The 20,983-nt window shown below is 45.9% G+C and overlaps 1 protein-coding gene across 1 annotated transcript; it reads left to right on the forward strand.

Annotated features, from left to right (window-relative positions):
• Positions 1–13,213: 13,213 nt before the first annotated feature.
• LOC136545321 (tryptophan synthase alpha chain-like) lies at positions 13,214–16,905 on the forward strand. The gene is made up of 8 exons (XM_066537346.1): positions 13,214–13,578; positions 14,211–14,357; positions 14,444–14,618; positions 14,882–14,958; positions 15,693–15,770; positions 16,287–16,364; positions 16,477–16,536; positions 16,638–16,905. Exons 1-8 carry the CDS (start codon positions 13,369–13,371, stop codon positions 16,770–16,772), a joined length of 960 nt encoding a protein of 319 aa, XP_066393443.1. The 5' UTR covers positions 13,214–13,368; the 3' UTR covers positions 16,773–16,905.
• The last annotated feature ends 4,078 nt before the right edge of the window (positions 16,906–20,983 follow it).

Genomic DNA, 20,983 nt, shown 5'->3' on the forward strand with positions numbered 1-20,983 from the left:
GCAGGGAAGGGCGGCCGGTGAAAGGATCAAGATGCCCAAGAGGGGGGGTGAATTGGGCTAATTACAAATTTCTTTGCAATAACCAAATCATATGGTTAGCCCAATTAACCCCTTGTGCCTAGAAAGTGTTTCTATTGATCTAACGCACAAAAGTTTAGCACCCTAAGTTTCAATGCTACTCTAGCATGGCAATTCTAGGAATGTAAAAGACAAGTATTGAATTGCTCAAAGTAAATGCTTAAAGTAAAGAGAGGGAAAGAAACACGGCGATGTTTTGTCGAGGTATCGGAGAGTCGCCACTCCCCACTAGTCCTCGTTGGAGCACCCGTGCAAGGGTGTAGCTCCCCCTTGATCCACGCAAGGATCAAGTGCTCTCTACGGGTTGATTCTTTGACACTCCGTCGCGGTGAATCACCCACAACCGCTCACAACTTGAGTTGGGTCACCCACAAGCTCCGTCGGATGATCACCAAACTCCCAATCACCACTAAGCCATCTAGGTGATGGCGATCACCAAGAGTAACAAGCACAAACTCTCACTTGACTACGACAAGCCTAATGAGAAGGGTGGATGCATACTTTGCTACTCTTGCTTCACTAATGAGGGCTCTCTTTGGAATTCTCAAATCTCAATCACCTCACTAGGACCTTGCTCTTCTTGGCACTCTCAAACGTGTTTCTCAACTGTTGGAATGAGCAAAAGTACCCCCCACACACGAATGGAGGTGGTATTTATAACATGGGCTGAAAAACGAACCGTTATGTGCCTCTGCGGGGTGACCAGATGCTCCGGTCATGTTGACTGGACGCGCCGGTCAGTTTACCCCGAACTCTAGTGTTTATAGTGTGACCGGACGCTGGCCAGCGTCCGGTCAGCACTGACCAGACGCATCTAGTCGTGATTTTCCCTCTCTGGAACCTTACTGGAGTCGATCGGACGCTGGCCCTCAGCGTCCGGTCACTTCACTTCTCAGCGTCCGGTCACTTCCAGACGACTTCACCTTGATCAAATGAGCTGACTGGACTCTGAGCCAGCGTCTGGTCCCACCGAAGCCAGCGTCCGGTTAGTATTTGACCCTCCATTCACTTTCAACTCTCGATCATATGTGAATGAAGTTTGCTCCATTGGATCTAAGGGCTATTTTGGAGCTACCTAGTGCTAGTTTTAGTAAGTGTGCACCACACCTAACCCACTAGACTCACCTAGGTCAAGCTACCCGTCCATACCCCCATTAATAGTACGACCAAAGGAAAAACAAAGTCCTAAACTACTCTAAGTGTCACTCAAACTCCAATTGACACTTAGAACTAGTCTATCCTTAACCTTGTCGTTCATCATTTGAAAACCGAAACGATTTCCATCGTAGGGGCATGACCACCTTGATTGCCCAATCGATCTCCATTACCGTGACCTAACTTAATTGCCTCTGCAAAGCACACGTTAGTCACAGTAATCACGTATTGTCATTAATCACCGAAACCCAACTAGGGTCTTAGATGCTTTCAGCCGGGCGCGGGCGAGGGCGCGCGGGCGTGGGCGAGGGCGAGGGCACACGGGCACGGCCGGCCGGGGGCGGGAGAGGGCGCGGGCGTGGTCGGTGGCGCCAGTGGCGGTGGTGCGCTAGTTGTAGTGGCGCTGTTGGTGCGAGAGAGAGCAAGAGAGAAAGAAAAGGAGAGCCCATACGTAAGGCAGGCTTGGCGTCAGAGACCCTAGCGTCGAGCTCGGCGCCAAGATCTACGACGCCAATCTCGGCGCTAAGATCTATGGTGTCAGGGTCTCTGGCGCCGAGCTGCCTGTCATGTCACCGCCACGTCTGCGTCGAGCCCAAGAGCTCGACGCCATCAACGATGGCACCGAGACGTGTATGCTCGGCGCCAGTAACGCTGGCGCCAAGCTAAGGGTTTAGATTTTGAAATCTTACCTCCAGGGGCATATTTGTGAAAAAAAAATAAAAAAGGCTAAAAAATAAAAAAATCGGTGCGGGAGGCGGCGTGCGACTCGGGTGGGTCTGGTTCGACGCGGGACGGGTGTGTCCATCCCCGTTGGGACTCCCGTTGTATATCATTATCGTTTTTTAACTAAAAAGGATGAAATCTCACTAAAACTGCTTCTAACCAAGACAAAGAGTTAATTTAATAGTTTTAAGAGTCGAAGGGGTTTACGTGCGTTTTTTTAATTCAAGAAAAGAAAACTGGACTTTGGGGTGGCATCTCCCAGGAGTTTTTTTTTCTATTTAGTCAGACTTGTCTGCTACTAAAAAGTTAAGGTAAGCCCATATTTTGGTAACTAGAAACATGTTATTTGCTTCGATTGCTCACTTAATTCGTCTCTTCTGGTAAGATTAGACTTCAAATTGGCTAACTCAATGATCAAACTTAAGATAATTTGATTTAAGATAATGACAAAACGTTAGTCTTTGGGGATGAAACTATGGAGGTAGCAGCTAGCATTTACTATAGTGATTGGATCTAACTCAGCGCTTAATAAGGGAGAAAAATATAGGAAGATGTCATTCTACAAATTTAGGTTATGTGTGTGAACGAGCCATGGACCCATGGTTGGCCCGCTCAGTGGAGCGCCACTTGCCCGAGTGTCGCACGGACTTTGTGTGAGGCGTATGTGCATGAGTTGCTTCGTAGACGTGTTTCGAAAGTTTTTAGACAATCTCATACGTGTTTCCACTTGTGCTCTTATATGATAACTAGTATAATGCCTGTGCTAACGCCACGGCTTAAAGTCGTGGAACACACATGAAAATAACTGATTGTATTTGAGCATGTATATAATCCCCCAACGGTCAATGGAGTTGTCCCGTATGTTGTCTGCGCTCCCCCAACATGTTAGCATCTGGATACGGTGGTGCTATTGCCATAACATAGGACAAGGGCCATAAAAAAATAAACTGTAATGCCTATAACTCGATAAGTAGACACATTCTAAATAACGTATTCTTACCTACCAAAGATCCTGGTTGATTCGGTGGTATTGAAAGTGCACTTGATTCAGCCTTTCGCCGCGCACGATACTCACGTTGCTTCCTATTTCTCTCCTCCCTTTCCTCATTGGTTTATTGAGCCCTTATCGTAGTGCGGTACTCACGTTGTTTCCTGTTCCTTTCCTCCCTCTTGCGTTCTTCTTCAGTGCAAGCTATTTGACATGGTGGTGTTGTATATATACATGGTGTTGTTTGTATCTATGTTGTGGTAATATGTGTCTATGAATGTACCTAGGGTATGGATGTTTGTTATATCGCTGAACGCAATGCGTCCATGCGTCGACGTCCCCATTTTCAAGTCAGGGGCTATCTCAGTGGAATGGGCTTATAATCATAGATAAGCACCGGTGAAACAAAAAATGAAAACTCTGAGTTAGGCAACTAAGATGAATTTGAGAAGCAGCAAAACTACAGGGAATGGGCTTGTTATCAGTTTACAGCTGACACAATATTACACAAAGTACAGTGTGATCATGAACCTGACGACTGAATTGCTCCTATTCAGGCTGGATGGAGGTTGACTTCCTTCCTTAGAGTAGAAACCTGATTGCCTTCCAGCTTTTTCTGGTAACACTGCCTGGGAACTATCTTGCAAACCTGAATTTGAAATTGACATTCATTCAGAAATGGTATTGGCATATTGACAAATAACTTGCATTGTGCTTTCTTAGCAGGTAGTAAAAAAAACTTTGTCATAAGAAAGATCAAATTATTACAAACATTGGTGGCTAGGTGGCTTTGAGTAAAGAAGAAGTGGGTGCAATACTGCTAAACTGCGCTGGTACTGAAACATATGGCTGTTCAATTCAGTCATTTTGAGATGTTTAATAGCAAAATTAAACTGCTATCGTGGGCTAAATTCTACAACTTGAGGGAAAAAAAGAAATGGACGCGTCATATATAGAACATCGAAATGGTAACGTGTGCAGCCCTGTGATAGACTCCAGAACTAAACCACAGCTAATATCGACATTCAGAACAAAAGGAATCAGCGGCAATGCCACGCATGTGCAGTTGCCGTCTGCTTGCCAACGCACCTGATAGCGATGACGGTGATGATCAACGCGCGTGTCAGGGAGCAGCACCTACGGGCCACGGCAGAACGCGATGCGACGGTGATGATCCACATCACGACGATGCTGTGCCCAAGAACCACCAGTGCGGTGCCAAAGATGCAAAGCCAGGCAGAGGCCGAAGAGTACCTGCATTGAAGCAGTCAACTGGATTAAGAATCCAGATGGCAGACCACAGACGTCATGACAATCTAGTTGGTCTCTAGTACAAGCAATTGACAACAGAATAAAATTTGGAAAGAATGGTGTAGGAAGAGTTCCTCGGGTTGCAATTCGATGCTAGTGAATTGCAGAGAGATCAAACAAGGCTACAGGCTATAGATGTTCACTGCAACTCTGAAATGGATGAACAGTGAGATGATGAACATCAACAGTTGCTGAACTGCACTTTGGCAACCTGAAAACAGAGCTGAGTTGTGGAGATGCTACTGATACACTACTGCTCATTAGCCAACACAAGCACGCAACAGAAACAGACAATTATCAAGTCAAAAGGAATTGTTCGTTTGCTGCTGCTACCAAATAACATGAAACGGCTTCTCTTGACTGAATCCAGTCGAGCAAAAGAAAATTCGATTCAAGCAAATACAGCAAGGTAGCCAAAATGAAAATGAGCAACTCAATGCTCCTGTGCTGCATGCCTGACAAAATCGATTTGTGTCCAAAGGAACTCACTTCTTTGTAGGAGTAGCGCGTGGATAGGAGTAGCGCGTGGACTCCCTTGGGACTTGTAGGAGCCACGCGTGCGTAGGGAGAGCGAGGAGCCGAATCCGGACGCCTGTTCGCCGCCGGACACCACCGGATGGAAGGGCGATGATGTCGCGTCCGTTCGACGACCACGACCGCGAGCGCGACGGGGACGGTGCACCGGCTCCAATGCACGACAGCGAGAGCGCGGCCGCCGCCTGATCTCCACCGGCTGCACCCGGGTAGAACTCCCCACCCGCGGCGCCGTTCGCCGCCACGTCCTCCTCCCGAGCGGGGAGCGCCTGTCCGCGGTCACGCGCAGCAGGTCCCAGCGCTCCCGGCACAGCGCGGCCGCCGGGCACACGTCCGTCGCGTCTAGCCGCTCAGCAAGCTCCCGGGGCCGTTCATCTCCTCCGGCTCCTCCGGCGATCCAGGCCGCCCCGCAGATCCGGCCACCTCGCAACAAGCCCCCGGGGCCGTTCATCTCCTCCGGCTCCACCGGCGATCCAGGCCGCCCCGCAGATCCCACCACTCGCATCCTGGTGGCCGGTGGCCTCGCCTGGTGGCCGGTGCCTGGCGTGGCCTGGTGGCCGACGCCCAGTCGCCTGCCCTATCACGCGCGTGTGTGGGAGAGATCGCGGCCTCGTGCGCTCAGCCTCCATCCCTCCATCCAGGCGACGCGATGGCAGATCTAGGCCGCCCCGACCTCCTTGCCGCGGCACCATCGCCTCGCCCGCTACTTCTCCTCCAATGGCGTGGAGGCGCTGCTGCCGTCTCCTGACCCCGCCTTGCATTGAGTTTTATTTTTTTGGAAAAAAGCGTGGTGGCTGTGGGAAAACAAAACCTGAGGCGGGATCGAACCGTGGTCGGGGAACGCAGGCGTTGGCAGCTGGGGCGCGGGGGGTGGCTGGTTCCTGGAGATCCATTGAAGGATGACCGTCGGATATGGTTGAGTAAAGAGAGAGAACGGAGGAGAGTTAATCTGGTTCTTATATTTTTAGGGTGGTGTATTTCTGGGTGCATATACTGGTGTGGACGTAGTTAAGGTCATGACTATAGAGTGGATAATTGTTTGGTGGATTTAGAATAATTTAAAGTGGTGTATTATAGGGGTAGAGATAGAGATGCCATTACTCCTGAATCCTGATGATGTTAAGAGAAGTAAATTTAGATCGTAAAAACAGCTACAGGACCTTTAAATTTTTTGCGATTTGTTGTAGAACAATCCATAGATACTCTGTCTAGTTCAAGGATATGTGAGTCGTGGAATGGAGAGGGTTTTTTTTCACTGAGATTTGTAGGCCCAGAACTGGATATTTGCGGGAATTTTTTATAATTTAGCCTTTTTTAAGATTCTCACAAATAGACCCCTGGCGGAAAGAATTCAGAAAATTGACTCTTAGCTCGGCGCCATTGATGCTGGCACCGAGCTAGGCGCCATCGTCTCTGGCGCCGAGCTCCTGGGCACGGTGGATGACCTGCCAGGGGGCTCGGCGCCGTAGATCTTGGCGTCGAGCTCGGCACCAGAGTGACTCGGTAGACCGATTACTCGGCGTGTAATTGCTACTCGGTAGCCGAACGTGCAGTTTAGGCCATAAACGGTAGGTTACACGGGATCGCCGTGTAAACGGTAAAAAACGGCCGTGTAATCGGTCTACACGGCCGTGTAGGTGAACCCTGGGTAATATTTTGAAAATAAATTATTTTCAAAATATTACAAATGTTTATGATGTGTAATAAGTATCATTAGATTAGTTATGGAATATACTTTCATAATAAAATTATTTGAATATACAAATATTAATATTACTTTCTACATACTTAGTCAAACTTAAAAGAGTTTGACTCCTCGATAAGCGAGATGTGTACTTATTTTGGGATGGATGGAGTATTTTATTAGGCACTTAGGCTATTAGGTCTAGCACTTAGGTTCTTAATTCTATATTATTGGACTAACCGTTGTTGTGTAATTCTATATTATGATATTATCTATGTTATATGAATATATACACATGTTATTATAGTTATTTTTACAAATAAAGTAAAAACGAGTAATCTGTGTAAAACTGTGTACACGGTCTAAACGCTACACGAGACCTCGCCGACTGTCTACCGTTTACCGTTTAGGAAAACATTGATAACGGCTAAGGAGAAGCACCTAGTCGTAGTTAGACGACTCGAGAAACCTCCTCTGTGTGATTGCGGAGATCGAGCTGTGATAAACCCTGAGAATACGTTGGAGTTTGTGTGTCCAAACAAGCATGAAGTAAGTGCAAAGTGTATGTGTTAAAATCTTGAGCTATATGTGTTCATGTACTAATGTCTCATTATTTAGGTGTTTTCAATGACGAAGTGTCGTTTTCAAGGAGTGGTTGTATGGTCCTAAGAACCAATGGCCGGAAGAACCGTGGAGGGTTAAGGAAAAGAAGAAAGAAAGGGTAATCTACAAAGCACCTCCTGTCATGTGTGAATGTGGTGTTAAATCCAACTATGGCCTAGTCCTTTCGGAGGTTGGAATAGGCCATTATTGCGGCCATATGATTGAGTATGATGAGATTCGTTATTTTTCTGGTAAACATGAAATCGTATTTTGTTTCTTTTGCTAAGACATATATGATATAATATTTCTTTTGAACAGAGCACTAGAAAATGGAGGTGAGAATGTTATGATGGTCAAGTTAAGTTCTTGGATGAACGGAAGAAGAGGCAACTAATTGCAAGTCTTCTCTGTCTGCGGAAGGAACGTACACGTCTTGCGTCGTGTCTGTCCTACAACCACAACGATCAGCCGCACAGCGTAGACGACGTGACAGCATCTGTTGTACAAAACTATGTTAACTGAAAGAATCTAACGTATTAATGATATGTTTGAAAGAATATTTTTAATCTTACGTCTAGGAAGCCAAGTTTGTAGTCGTCATTGACTCTCGGCCGAACGCGCTCAATCTCTTCAACTGAGCATTTGAGTGTATTGCCCTGCAACAAAGTTCTCAGTAATAATACTTCTCAACAGATAGCAATATGTTTTGTTTTCTTTTGTACAAGAATCTAACGTATTATAAGGGTGATACGGCTCGAAGGTGACACTAGCTACAATAGATAACTCCTAATGTCGGTCCAAGAACGCCTAATATATTATTATGCAACTTAACGTACAAAAATAAAGCAATTGGCTTACCACTCTGTCCAAGATCGGTCCTGCCTCTATCTGTCTTCCTGCACGAGTCGACTGGTCGTACGCCGTGTCTTCATCGTCGGAGGACTCGATGTCGGCGTAGTCAGCTTCGGACCACTGTACCCTCAGCCTGCAACGTGTCGCACGCTGGTACCAAGCTTGGTACCGCCTGAACTCACGGTTCGTGTGCGGCTCGTTGTTGTCGTCCACGTTGTCGTGCATCTTCTCCATTCCTCAATGAAGGACTGGTGGTGCCTCTCCTAGCCAAAAATCTTCTTGTTCCTCTAACGATCCAACCTGCACGTATGTCATCGTTAATTGAATCCATATACATGTCACTATATTAATAAAAATGGACCATCATCATGAGACATTTGAAATATCAAAACACTTACTTGTGTAAGTCAACGCCAGTCGAGAACAGAACCAAATTGGCGTGCAACCCTATCTGGTAGGTGGAACTCGACAGCATAGAAGCAGATTAGAGGGCACCTCATCCTATAGAAGTCGTCGTCGACCCCACAAACGTTGCTCTGCTGAAAAGGAAGTGCGTCCTCTCCACCGTACGGCTCTCACTCCACCTGCAACATGTCCAAACAAGATGTTAGATAGTATACTAATCCTTTTCAAACTAGCATGGGAAATAAAATTTACTTACACTAGACGCCGTCAGCGTGTCTAGCTCGTTGGTGAACTCAATATACGCCCGGTCTAACCTCGCGTGCGGAACCCTGGCCTGGTCCCAAAGGTACGCCCACATCGGCTGCCGACTTAGAGGCTGACCTTGGAACCACTCACGACGAGCCAGAACCTCAGGACGGCCAACTGGAAGACGAGCCCACATCCACAGCTGTAACAGGTACACGCATCCACCAAGTGACGGGTTGGACGAAGACCGACGACACCACTCGCACAGCTGCCGGTATAGAAAACACAAGACTGCAGAGCCCCAGCTGTAGTGACCCGCCTGGTCCCAGTCACTGAGGCAGTGGATCCACATCCAGGACGCACTGTCACCCGTGGCGTCGGGGAAGAAAACGCAAGCAAACATGTGTAGGATCCACACCCTGCAGTAGTACCCAACTGTCTCCTCATCTGCCTCCTCGGGGCACTGTGCGAACTCTTCCCGTAGCCAGAAGATGGAAACTCCCGAAGTGTGAGCCCCTTGCTCGCTAAGCTCACGCTCAAGGAAGGCCTCCACTCGTGCTCTCCAGCCCTCTGACCTGCACTGCCCGGTGACTGGGTTGCCGTGAATCCTTAGGCCTAGCATCTTCTGACAGTCCTGGAGCGTGACTGTCATCTCTTTGAAAGGTAGGTGGAAGCTGTGAGTCTCCGGCCGCCACCTATATTAAAGACAAAGCAGGCGCGTGCGTGGGTGCGGCGCGGCGGTGGCGCGGGCGAGGGCGGCCGGTGGATGCAAGGGCGCGGGCGGCGGCGGCAGCGGCGGAGCTCGGCTATCCTAGGGCGAGAGATGGAGAGGAAGAGAGGAAAGGCGCGGGCCCAATAGGTATTAAAGGTTCGGCGCCAGAGTGAATGGCGCCGAGCCCCCTGGCAGGTCATCCACCGTGCCCAGGAGCTCAGCGCCAGAGACGCTGGCGCCTATCTCGGCGTCAACATCAATGGCGCCGAGCTAAGGGTCCATTTTCTGAATTCTTTCCGCCAGGTGTCTATTTGTGAGAAACTTAAAAAAAAGATAAATTATAAAAAATTCGGGATATTTGCACGCACCCGGGCCCCTTTCGTCCCACGACACCGTACAAGTAGAATGGCACCGCCGCAGAGTCTAACTCCACTCCAGGCTTCTTTCTGCCCTGTGCGAACACCAGCTGAGACGACGGAACGCAGCAGAAGGCAACCACCGCGGAAACGAACGAGACGCTGCGTCTGCCGTCCCCGTCCGCGTGCGGCGGCACGACGCCAAACGCCATGACGGGATGGAGGATGGAAGAAGCCGTGCCGTACCACGCCCGCCGCTGCGTGACTCTGACTTCGGAAGCTGGGAAACGTCGACGAGATCACGACAACCACGGGCGAGTCCGAGCGCCGCATCGCATCGCACCAGCGACCAGTCGTCCTCTGAATCTGGCGGCCGACGAGACAAAAACCAAGCTTCATTCCATTTCCATCCTTGATACAGTAATCCCTTCAATTCCTCACTCTCAAGTCTCATCAACCACAGTACACAGCACTGCACAGCTGCATGCAGGAACATAAAAGAGGCCTGTTCGTTTGGGCTGGTTTGGCTTATAAGGCATGGCTGAAAGTATTGTTGGCTGGTTTGGTATGAGAGAAAAATAATATTCGTTGGCTGATAAGTCATGGCTTATAAACCAAATACGACCGAGCGAACAGGCTGAAGGTCCATTCGAACGGTGAGAGGAAAGTGCCTGCCTGTCAATTCTCCCTCCGACAGTAGCAAAAAAAAACTAATCACTCCGTCAATTTCTTTTTTCAATTATCACAACCCAAATAGTCAGACGATTTCAAAATTGATCGAATTTGAAAAAACTATAAACATTTATAATATTAAATAAGTATAATTAGATTAAGCTTAAAATGTTTTTTATATTAAACATATTTAGAGACATAATATAATACCATTTTTTATAACCTTGATCAAATTTTAAAAAATGTCCTCTCTTTCAATCCTAGAATTATGTTCTTTTTTAGGGTGGAGGGAGTAGTACACTAAATCCATGTGGGCGCTCGTTTCAGCTTTGAACGGCTCCATCACCACTACTTTTGATCAATATTAAGGGCATGTTTATCTCATCTTCATTAGTAAAGCTTTTTTTTTTTTTGCTTCGGTTCCATAGAATAGCTTCACTGATAAAGCAGAAAGATGGAGAAGCTAGTATCTTCGGCTTCATTCAGCTTCACATGGGGAACTATGCATATGAGAGAAGTTAAAAAACAGCTTTTTACGGAAGTTGTTTCATCTGGTCCTGTTTAGTGGAGAAGCTGAAAACAGATTTATGTAGTTGACCCAAAATCTGTACGTCTATACCAAATACTCTCTCCATCTAAATTATAAGATGTTTTGACTTTTCTATATGAATTTGCTTTTATACGTATCTACTTAGACATAGTATATATTTAAATGTATATTAAAAACTACGTATCTAAAAAAAAGTCTAAACGTCTTGTAATTTATAATTTGAAATAACTGGAAGGAGTACATCCTAAGCTTTGTCCAAACATGCCGAAATACAAGCAGCGCACGGCGTCGTACGTCGCCCCTCCTGCTGCTTCTGTGTTGCTTCCTCTCCTATCTCCTGGTGAATAAGCAGAGGGCAAGGACCGGCGTCAAATCCAACTGCCTACCTACCAATGGTGATCTGGCACAAGGGTAATTCTCTTCTTTTTGACGAGTGATCTTGCGGGGTCAGGGTGGATTAATTGGTGGTAATCTTCTTCAAATTAAATATAATCAAACGTCACGGATGGTAACATATGAGGATCCCATGTAATTCTTAAACCTCAAGCACCTGGTATGTCGGAGTTGTGTAAAAATAACATTGTTGTGCCTATATAATCAAATTGGTGTAGACATTTTTGAAGACGAGCAAACATACGAGGATCCCATCTAATTCGTTCTTGGTTGAAAGATGGACAAGGCTATCCAACTGAGGAGTATTCATTAAATATGCTAAACGGAGCTAGTGATCCCGGAATTTTTGTTTGACGACGAGGGCATTCACCTTTTTGGTCTAATGGTGATTATATTAGTTAAATAAACTATAATCCATTTGTTCCAAATTGTAAGTCGTTATGACTTTTCAATATATATAGCTTTTACATGTACGTAGACATAATATATATTTATATTTAGGTACATAACCAAACCCGTGTACCTAAAAAAGCTAGAATAGCTTATGATTTAGAATGGAGGGAGTATTTAGTATTTGCTAACATGAGATTATGATTGATAAGTGTTAGTGCGTTGAATAGTACAAAATAACAACATATGACGTGATTATAGTGCAATATATTAGTGATAATGGACTTATTTTCGTTGCTAACTAGTGATTGCTCCCTCTGTCTTTAAACACAAGGTATAATATCTAAGCAATTTTAGGACCAAATAAGGAGTCCTACAAAATAACTCTCAATAATTAGTTAGTTCAGTCGTTAACGTGCTTAATTTCTAGTAAGATATCGGGTGCGTTCGCTGGTCTGGAAAAACCAGACCAGCCGGCTCCTCCTCCTCACAGGTGCACTGTTCATCAACCAGTCGCTACAGTGTTTCTCTCTCACAAAACCAGCCAGTTTCAGCCAAGTTTCAGACCAGCGAACGGGGCCATAATTTAAAAAACAAACATGCATGTCATTGATTCCGGTTACCAATTACATGAGTCATTAGGCCAATTTCATTGGGGGTTCATTAGAGTTTCGTGGACGTTAAATAAGTTGACATGGCATAGAATAGATGAAGAGAGAGGTAATGACAGTTTCATGGGGTGAAATGAGTTTAATGAGGATGCAACTTGTCTACACCGATCCTAATACACGAGAGTCTTGAAAACTGGGACGTTGACCGTTGGCATCCTAGCCTTATGGAAAAGATGGTGCGTAAAAGATATATGCATGGATGCATGTTTGGATGGGGCTTAAAAGTCAAACACACATGTATATAGTTGAATAATTTAAAATACCTTATAGTTTGAGTAAATTTTAAACCTTTAGTACCTTATATTTCAGGACGCGGTGAGTTTTAAGTTAAACGACCGACGACTATTTGTATGTGTGGATTAGTATCTCACCCCATCCGACATCCGTCCGTCCTAGTCATTCGAACCAAATAAAGAAATTGGTTGATCCTATACATCCGCTCAAACAATTAAACAACTTGGATAGTTGTGCGTGCCTAAATTTAACCCTAAAAACATGGATGGTGATCGCATTCACATTTTAAACTAACCCTCGCTAAACACATACTCGGTGAACAAAGGATTCACATGGTAATTTCAAAAAAAAAAAAGATTCACATGGTTCTCTGGGAAAAAAAAAGAATTCACATGGTTGAAAAGCCTAGTTAGTGCTTGAATCAACAAGCGGAGAAAATGTTGCCAAAAAAACAAAACAAGCGGAGTAATATAAAGAAAAATCATTAAACGCGCACGTGGTTGCAACAGATTCAGCCAAATAAAAAAAAACAGATTCAGCCATAAATCAGAAAGGCAAAGACCGCAGCGTGCCTGTCCGCTGGCGCAGGCGCCCGTGCGATTCATCCGTCTCGGCCCACCAACCCCGGGGGCCCTTACTACTAATATACGGGCACGGCAGCATCACCCGGCCGCCACCACCTCACGCGCAACGCGCCCTTCTCCTCCCTTTATCCCCGCACGGCGTCGAACACCTCGCGGTCGCTCACGTGAGGACTGAGGCGCTCCGCCCACCCAGTCAGCGCCACCACCCCCACGTCCGCCAATCCGCCATGGCTTTCGCGCTCAAGGCCGCCGCCACGGGGACGGCGTCGTTCTCCGCCGCGGGGCCGAGACGGGGCGCCGCGTCGACGGGGAGGGTATCGTTCCGGGGCGCCGCGCCCGTGGTCGCCGTCAGGGCGGCGGCGGCGGCCGCCGCTGCTGTGGCGGAGGACAAGCGCAGCATCTCCGGCACCTTCGCCGAGCTCAGGGAGCAGGGGAAGGTACAGTCCTCGACAAATCCTTTATTTTTTCTAGAGAGAGAGAAAAAAACAAATCACTACGGCGGGTGATGCGTTTTTTTTTTATAATCCGTGCGAATTGTGGCATGTTGCGGTACAGTCTGATCCTAGAGGCTAGCACGGTTTTGCGCTGAGTAAGATTCGATGGGTTAGCGCATAGGATAGGAGTCGTCGCGGATTATATGCGCTGACTGACTGTAACTGGTTACCGGATTGTGTCGTGTTGTTTCTGCTTGCATTTTAATTTGGGAGGTGGCGTCGTGTTGAGATCGGAAGAACCAGGACTGTCCGGTCATGTTAGTGTTACATTCTAGCGTGTAATTCCCAATGCTGCCGATAAAATTCATTTCCTCTTAAGTGAACCAGTGTTCGATGGATTTCATCAATTGCCATGCTTCTTTCCTCTGCGCTATATATATGGTGCTAAGAACAATCCATATGTTTTGTGACATTACACTTAGATTTTTGTAGTACAACAGTTCCCAAGTTACTGAGATTATGTCACATTTATCATTCTAGATCAGCGTTGAAATTTTGTACTTAGACTATTTTCCCCCTTTTATATTGTTTATTACTTTGAGCTCACTGCTGTAGTACTATCTGAAAATCTTCAGACTGCCTTCGTTCCCTTCATCACTGCTGGTGACCCTGACTTGGCCACCACAGCAAAAGCACTCAAGATCCTTGATGCGTGTGGTTCAGACGTGATTGAATTGGGTGTGCCTTACTCTGATCCATTGGCTGATGGTCCTGTTATTCAGGTTGGTTGGTACGCCTCTACTAATTTGGTATGTCTCGTTTATGTATGCTCCTGCTTATTCTTGTGTTTTGGTTTACACCATTTTAGGCCGCTGCGACACGTGCGCTAGCAAAGGGCACCACATTTGAGGATGTCATCTCCATGGTAAAGGGGGTGATACCTGAGCTGTCCTGCCCTGTAGCACTTTTCACATATTACAACCCGATTCTGAAGCGTGGTATCCCGAAGTTCATGAGTATTGTTAAAGAAGCTGGTGTACATGGTAATATATATATATATATTTATCTAATTAATCACATCATTTTTGTGATGTTCAGTCCCGTTAAAATACCATTATTGGCAAATACTTATTACATTAATTAACTAAAGTGTTAGTTCCTCCATTGTATCTTAATCTGGCTAACACATAGCACTGTTCAGATAACAATACTGACAAATCTTCCCAATGGATAACCTGTACAAGAGTTGGATTAGCTTGTCAGAATTCATGTTCAGTGTGATAATCGATGTATTGCTGTCATTCAGGTCTTGTGGTACCAGATGTTCCTTTGGAAGAGACAGATGTTTTGAGGAGTGAGGCTGCCAAAAACAACCTAGAGCTGGTAGGCCCCCTCTTATGCTATGATGTACACCCTAACCCTGTAGATTTTAGTGTCTGTTTTGTCTGGCCATTTTTTTGAGCTCCACTGAACCCTCTATTTGTTTAAAGAGAGGCCCAGATTAGATAAATGTCATTTAAATGCTGATACCAAATTGTACTGCCTCTGATCCCAAATATAAGTCCATTTAGCCACACTCTAACTTCACCAAATATAAGTCAATCTAGCCTTTATCTAAGTTCATCAAATATAAGTGCATCTAGCCCTCCTAATTTCACCAGATATAAGTCCAACTTCAAGATACCTTTTAACCCCCTCAATCCTGTTTTGTGCTTATTTAATTGTGCACATTCAGAAGTAAGAATATGGAGACTACATGCATATTTCAATAGTTCATAACCTGTGTGATTACATTTTCCCCTCTATTTTTCTTCTAAGCTACAATATCTAACTATTAGTTTTAGTTCCTTTTTTTTCTTCTGAAAACAGTAAGGAGGGCATACCTGAATATATTTGTGTATAATAATAATAATGTACAGAAGTTCAAAAATACAGGCTCTATCCTTAACTCACAACTCATGATCGTGTCCATAATGCCATAGTATCGGTTGCTCTGTCCTCCATGCTAAATATGGGCGAATAACAATTATTCCTCTTTCTTCTATGCAGTTTGAGGTAGTTTTTTTTTTTTTTACGCTAGCTGTTTGATAGGATTCATTTTGCATGAATATATGCAGGTGCTACTGACAACACCGACTACACCAAATGAAAGAATGGAGAAAATTGCACAGGCTTCAGAAGGATTTATTTATCTTGTAAGTTTTTCAGACTCTGTAGCTACTTGTAAAAAATCTGTTATGTTACATCATACCTCTGTTCCTAATACATAATTTGGAAGTTTAGAATAGTCCAATATACATAAGATTCAAGAAGAACAATTGCAGTGCACAATAGGCCTATTACACATTGAGTCTACAAACATTTTGAACAACCTGTGCCATTTCAAGTTGGTAGCTTAAACCTAGAAAAGACATGTATCTGCTCTGGCATACTTCGCTGGAACTTTACTCTCAGCCACCGAGAAAATATCCTGGTGATAGCTGTGCTGACATGCTTGGACTGTGTGAAAAATATAATGGAAAGCAAACTATAATATATGCAGTAGTAGTAAGGCAAACTTTACTACTGCTGCATATATTTTAATACATTTGATGATCCTCTTCTTAATGCTATGCCCTGGGGGGTTGGGTGAAGTTGTTCCTCTTGGGATTTAGTTTTTGATAGACAACTGGATGGATGATGAGTCAGTTGCTAACATATGTGCTATTCAGGTAAGCACTGTTGGAGTTACTGGTACACGTGCGAATGTGAGTGGCAAGGTGCAATCTCTTCTTCAGGATATTAAGAAGGTTTGCAATTGCATCATCCTTATTTAATGCTAGTTAGTGAAGCAATGTTACTGCCTAGCCTATGTACTGTTCGAAGGACACAGTGCTAATACAAAATATGTTGCTTTTATAGGTGACAGAAAAACCCGTGGTGGTTGGCTTTGGTGTGTCGACTCCAGAGCATGTGCAGCAGGTAAATCATAGCTGTCATCTCCTGCTAAGTACATTATCTGGGGTTGTTTCTTACTGCAGGTCCTTTGACACCCTTGTTGCTTCGTTTATTGTACTATTCAGATTGCAGGGTGGGGCGCAGATGGTGTGATCATCGGTAGCGCAATGGTGAGGCTATTGGGGGAAGCTGCTTCTCCAGAAGAAGGATTGAAGAAGCTAGAAGAGTTAGCCAAGAACCTGAAGGCTGCATTGCCATGAACCAACCATTTTCATTAGCAAAGAAATTAAGATTTTTCTTTTCCAATTTTGGCTTGCAGGGTTGTGTAGCGAAAATAATTGTGTCCTTATGTTGAATTCTCAAATGAATAAATCAAGGCCCCCACAATGTTCATATTTTTTGCACGGAGGAGCATAATCACCCTTAGTAAGCATGATTATTAAGGTCAGTGACTGACTGGATTTCTCATTGGATTCCGTCATCTGAACAAGATGTGCCCCCCGTTGTGTCTGGATGAGTAGGCATGATCGTGGTTCTGAATGGCTATTCTTTCTCTAACCCAGCATTTGAACGAGTCAACATGAGATCCATATTTAAAGTGCTTGGTATTTTAGGAAGAGACTAGTACAACGCAATTATGTAATGAATTCGAGACTAATTATGTGTTAAGTACAATGTGGTGTGCCTAGTATAAAGTTACAAAAGTTGTTTTTATTTTTTCTCTTTTACATGAATTTATATTAATACGGACTAACATATATTAGTGGGCATCGAAAAGGCAGAAACTTACAATGCCAGCATAACTATTTGTATCTTAGTAGCAGATACATACAATTCTTGTTAACCTTTGTCTTTTTGGATTTGGAAAGCTTTGGGTCGTCATCATATACAGCACCTAACTTGTGTCAGTATTTTCCATTTCTTGTACGTTTTAATAAGAAAAGTTGAAGATATAAACAAAACTAGCAGAAAGTAATGGCCTGGTCATAAAATGGGCATTTCATTATGTACTCCCTCTTTTTCAAAAAAATTAGAAAACGTTTTTATCTTTCTTAGGTACATTGCTTTTACTATGCATCCAGAAATAGTGTATATCTAAATGCATAGTAAAATCTATGTATTTAGAAAACCAAAACGTCCTTAAACTTTGAAAATTTTATCTTTGAAACATAAAATTGTTTTTTTTCTCGAATACACAAAAGATTTACGTATTTTTGCATTAAGGAAGAATAGTTTAAACATACAAATGTTGCACTTTAACTAAGCACCCTAGGAGGTTTAGAAGGAGCGGCACAAGGCCGGACCGTCCTTGTGTATTGATACAAGTTACTGTATTACTCAGAAGCTAAACAACCAAGAGATGGGTGTCGCTTCGACTCAAGAAACAACCTTCCGTCGACGCGGCTTCTTGCGCGTCCCTACCCCGGTGTCTAGAAATAGTGTCGGTGTTTCGAGTAAACACCAACGAGTAAATTTGTGTTATTGCGCGTCTGACCTGGATGGTGTGCTAAAAGACACAAGGTTTATACTGGTTCGGACAGAATGTCCCTACGTCCAGTTCGTGGCTACTGCTTGTGTTATTAGCATAGAAAAGTTCGTAGTAGGGGTTACAAACGGGCGAGAGAGGAATAGGTCCCAAGTCTATGATGGAAAGATCGAATGGGTGCTAAGAGCTTTGTTGCTGCTCAGCTATGTGGTGTGATGTATGATGCGGTCCATCGATCCCCTTAGTGGGGTGCTACGCTCTCCCTTTTATAGGCCAAGGGAAAGTATGGATTATAAATAGGAGAGAAGAGGAAAACGAGAGGCAAAGGAAGTCCTTCAAGGATGTTGGGTCTTCCTTTTCCTCTGTGCGGGCCCCCTGACATGGCAGGCGGTGATGGGGACAGCCCCACACTAGGCGCATGTCTGCTGACCCTGACAAGGCCACGCTGAGTGTCTGCCCGCTGATGATGCCATGTCCTGGTATTGTCAGCGGGTTGTCACGTCTCATCCTGCCCCGGCGGGCGGCGCGGCGGACCAGCGTGCTGATCAACGGCCATACAGGGAGCAGGCAGCACAGTGACCGCAGGTCCGTTACTGTGGGTGATGCGAGTTTCCTTCTGGACCGTAGTGGTTGTCGTGAGCTCCCGTAAGGATCCGTGTCCAAGGGCAAATGGCGGTGCCCACAACACTGTAATGGCAAATATCGGTGCTACAACACTGTTTGGGCTCTGACATGCCTGGACGGTTGCAAAGCACCCTTCTGGCATGGTCTGACGGTACTGTCCTGCAGGTGTGCAGGGTACGGTCCTCGGTACTACGGTTGACTTGAGCGCCTTGCCTTATCTGCTCTGCCTGATTCCTGGGTCGGTATCGTGGTAATGTCGTCATAGGCGTCGGCGCGAGGCGGAGCCAGCCCTTAGGGGTTGGGCGAGACGGAGTCTGCCCTCAGACGTCGGGCGAGGCAAAGCTCGGCAAGCGGCGTAGTCGCGCTCTTGATCGTGCGGATGAATTAATGTTTTATGATCATTAGCTCCTCCTCTTTGGGTACCCTAGTATTGGTCCCCGGCAAATCAGGTGTGCAACGCTTCGACAATGGAAGCACTCGGGTCTGTCTTGAAGAGGTCCTGATATATCTTCTTTCCCGACGTGCTTGGCGTGGTGAATCCTATGGTGAGGTCCATGTGTGGCATGATGAGGACCTCCCATCGCTTGGAAGCAAGCACCCGAGAGAGGCCCGGAGCCGCCAAGCGCTTGTTGCACAGCAAGAGTACTGACGTAGCGGATGTCGGCTGTGCAGGCGGTCGAGGCAAGAGCGGAGAGGCAACCTTCCGAAGTATTCATTTGGTGAAGCTCCGAAGGCGGCGTGCAGCGGAGGAGTCACCATCATCGTGGGCCAGATGCCTGTCCCACATCGGCATAGATCCAGTGTTCGCCTGGTGGCCTGGTGCTTGACTGGCCCAAACCCGGGTGGGTAGTCTTCTCCATCCTCCCTAGGTCACCTTTGGTAGCCCTTGCATAGTCAACAACGGAGGCGAGTCCGTTGTCCATTGAGCAGGCGTCGCCAGAGAAGCTCCAAAGCCGACAGGATCGGCGCTGTGGGCCAACATAAAAATGTGATTGGCTTTCTATATATGAATTTAGATTAGGGTAGATGTGTGTGAAAGTGTATGTACAAAAATAATCTATAATATCATCAATAGGGTCTCGCGTCGTGATACACAGCCGCTAGGTCTTGCGTCTCACGCTCAGAGCACTATCCCCGCCGCCCCCCGCCTCCACCACCACTGATCCCCCTCCCCCCCTTCGGCATATCGCCGAAGGCCGGATGGAGTGGGGATCCATCATTTTTTATAAGTTTTTCGAGTCCTTAGGGTTAGGGTCTCTCAATTCCAAGTTTTTTGATTTTGAGGATTTATCTCCTCCTTCTCCTCTTCGGCGACGGCGAGAGGGTAGGATGGAATCATTTTCTCCATGGCGGCTCTGTTGAAGATGAGGGCGATGAAAGCATTTAGGCCCCTAGTTGGATTTTGGTGATTAATGTTAATACAATATTACTATGACTAACGTGTGTTTTGCAGAGGCAATTAAGTTAGGTCATGGTAATGAAGATCGATTGGGCAATCGAGGTTGTCATGCCCCTACGATGGAAATCATTTCGGTTTTCAAAGGATGGACGACAAGGTTAAGGATGACTAGTTCTAAGTGTCGATTGGAGTTGGAGAGACACTTAGAGTAGTTTAGGACTTTGTTTTTCCTTTGGCCATACTATTAAGGGGGTATGGACGGGTGCTTGACCTAGTTGAGTCTAGTGAGTTAGGTGTGGTGCACACTTGTTAAAACTAGCTCTAGGTAGCTCCTATGAATGCCTAAGATCCTTTGGAGCAAACTTCATTCACATTTGTTCGAGAGTTGGAAGTGAATGGAGGGTCAAATGCTGACCGGACGCTGGCTCCGGTGTGATTGGACGCTGGCCACAGGGTCCGGTCAGTTCATTTGATCAACAGACTGCGTTCGGTGCGACCGGACGCTGGAGGGGTCAAGTGACCGGACGCTGAGAGGCAGCATTCGGTCGACTCTAGTAAGGTTCCAGAGAAGGGAATCTATGACCGGACACGTCCGGTCAGTACTGACCGGACTCTGAGGGTTCTGCGTCCGGTCGAGTCCAGTAAGGATCCAGTGAGGGTTTCATGCGACCGGACGTGTCCGGTCAGTGGTGACCGGACCCTGCCAGCGTCTGGTCAACTCATTTTCACTGGTTCGCGGGTTGAACTGACCGGAGCGTCCGGTCACCCCGTAGAAGCTCATAACGGTTCGTTTTTTAGGCTGCCTTATAAATAGAAGCTCCACTCGTGTGTGGAGTTACTTTTGCTCATTCCAATAGCTGAGAAACACGTTTGTGAGTGCCAAGAAGAGCAAGGTCCTAGTGAGGTGATTAAGATTTGAGAATCCAAGAGAGTAGCCTCATTAGTGAATCAAGAGTAGTCAA

The sequence above is a fragment of the Miscanthus floridulus genome, chromosome 3 (assembly GCF_019320115.1).
Source record: "Miscanthus floridulus cultivar M001 chromosome 3, ASM1932011v1, whole genome shotgun sequence".
Taxonomy (NCBI): Eukaryota; Viridiplantae; Streptophyta; class Magnoliopsida; order Poales; family Poaceae; genus Miscanthus; species Miscanthus floridulus.

Excerpts from the sequence above, each read along its gene's own strand:
- LOC136545321 (XM_066537346.1), top strand. The coding sequence starts at position 13,369 with ATGGCTTTCGCGCTCAAGGCCGCCGCCACGGGGACGGCGTCGTTCTCC. Across the intron at positions 14,619-14,881 it reads TAAAGAAGCTGGTGTACATG|GTCTTGTGGTACCAGATGTT; the intron begins GTAATATATATA and ends GCTGTCATTCAG. Across the intron at positions 16,537-16,637 it reads CTCCAGAGCATGTGCAGCAG|ATTGCAGGGTGGGGCGCAGA; the intron begins GTAAATCATAGC and ends TGTACTATTCAG.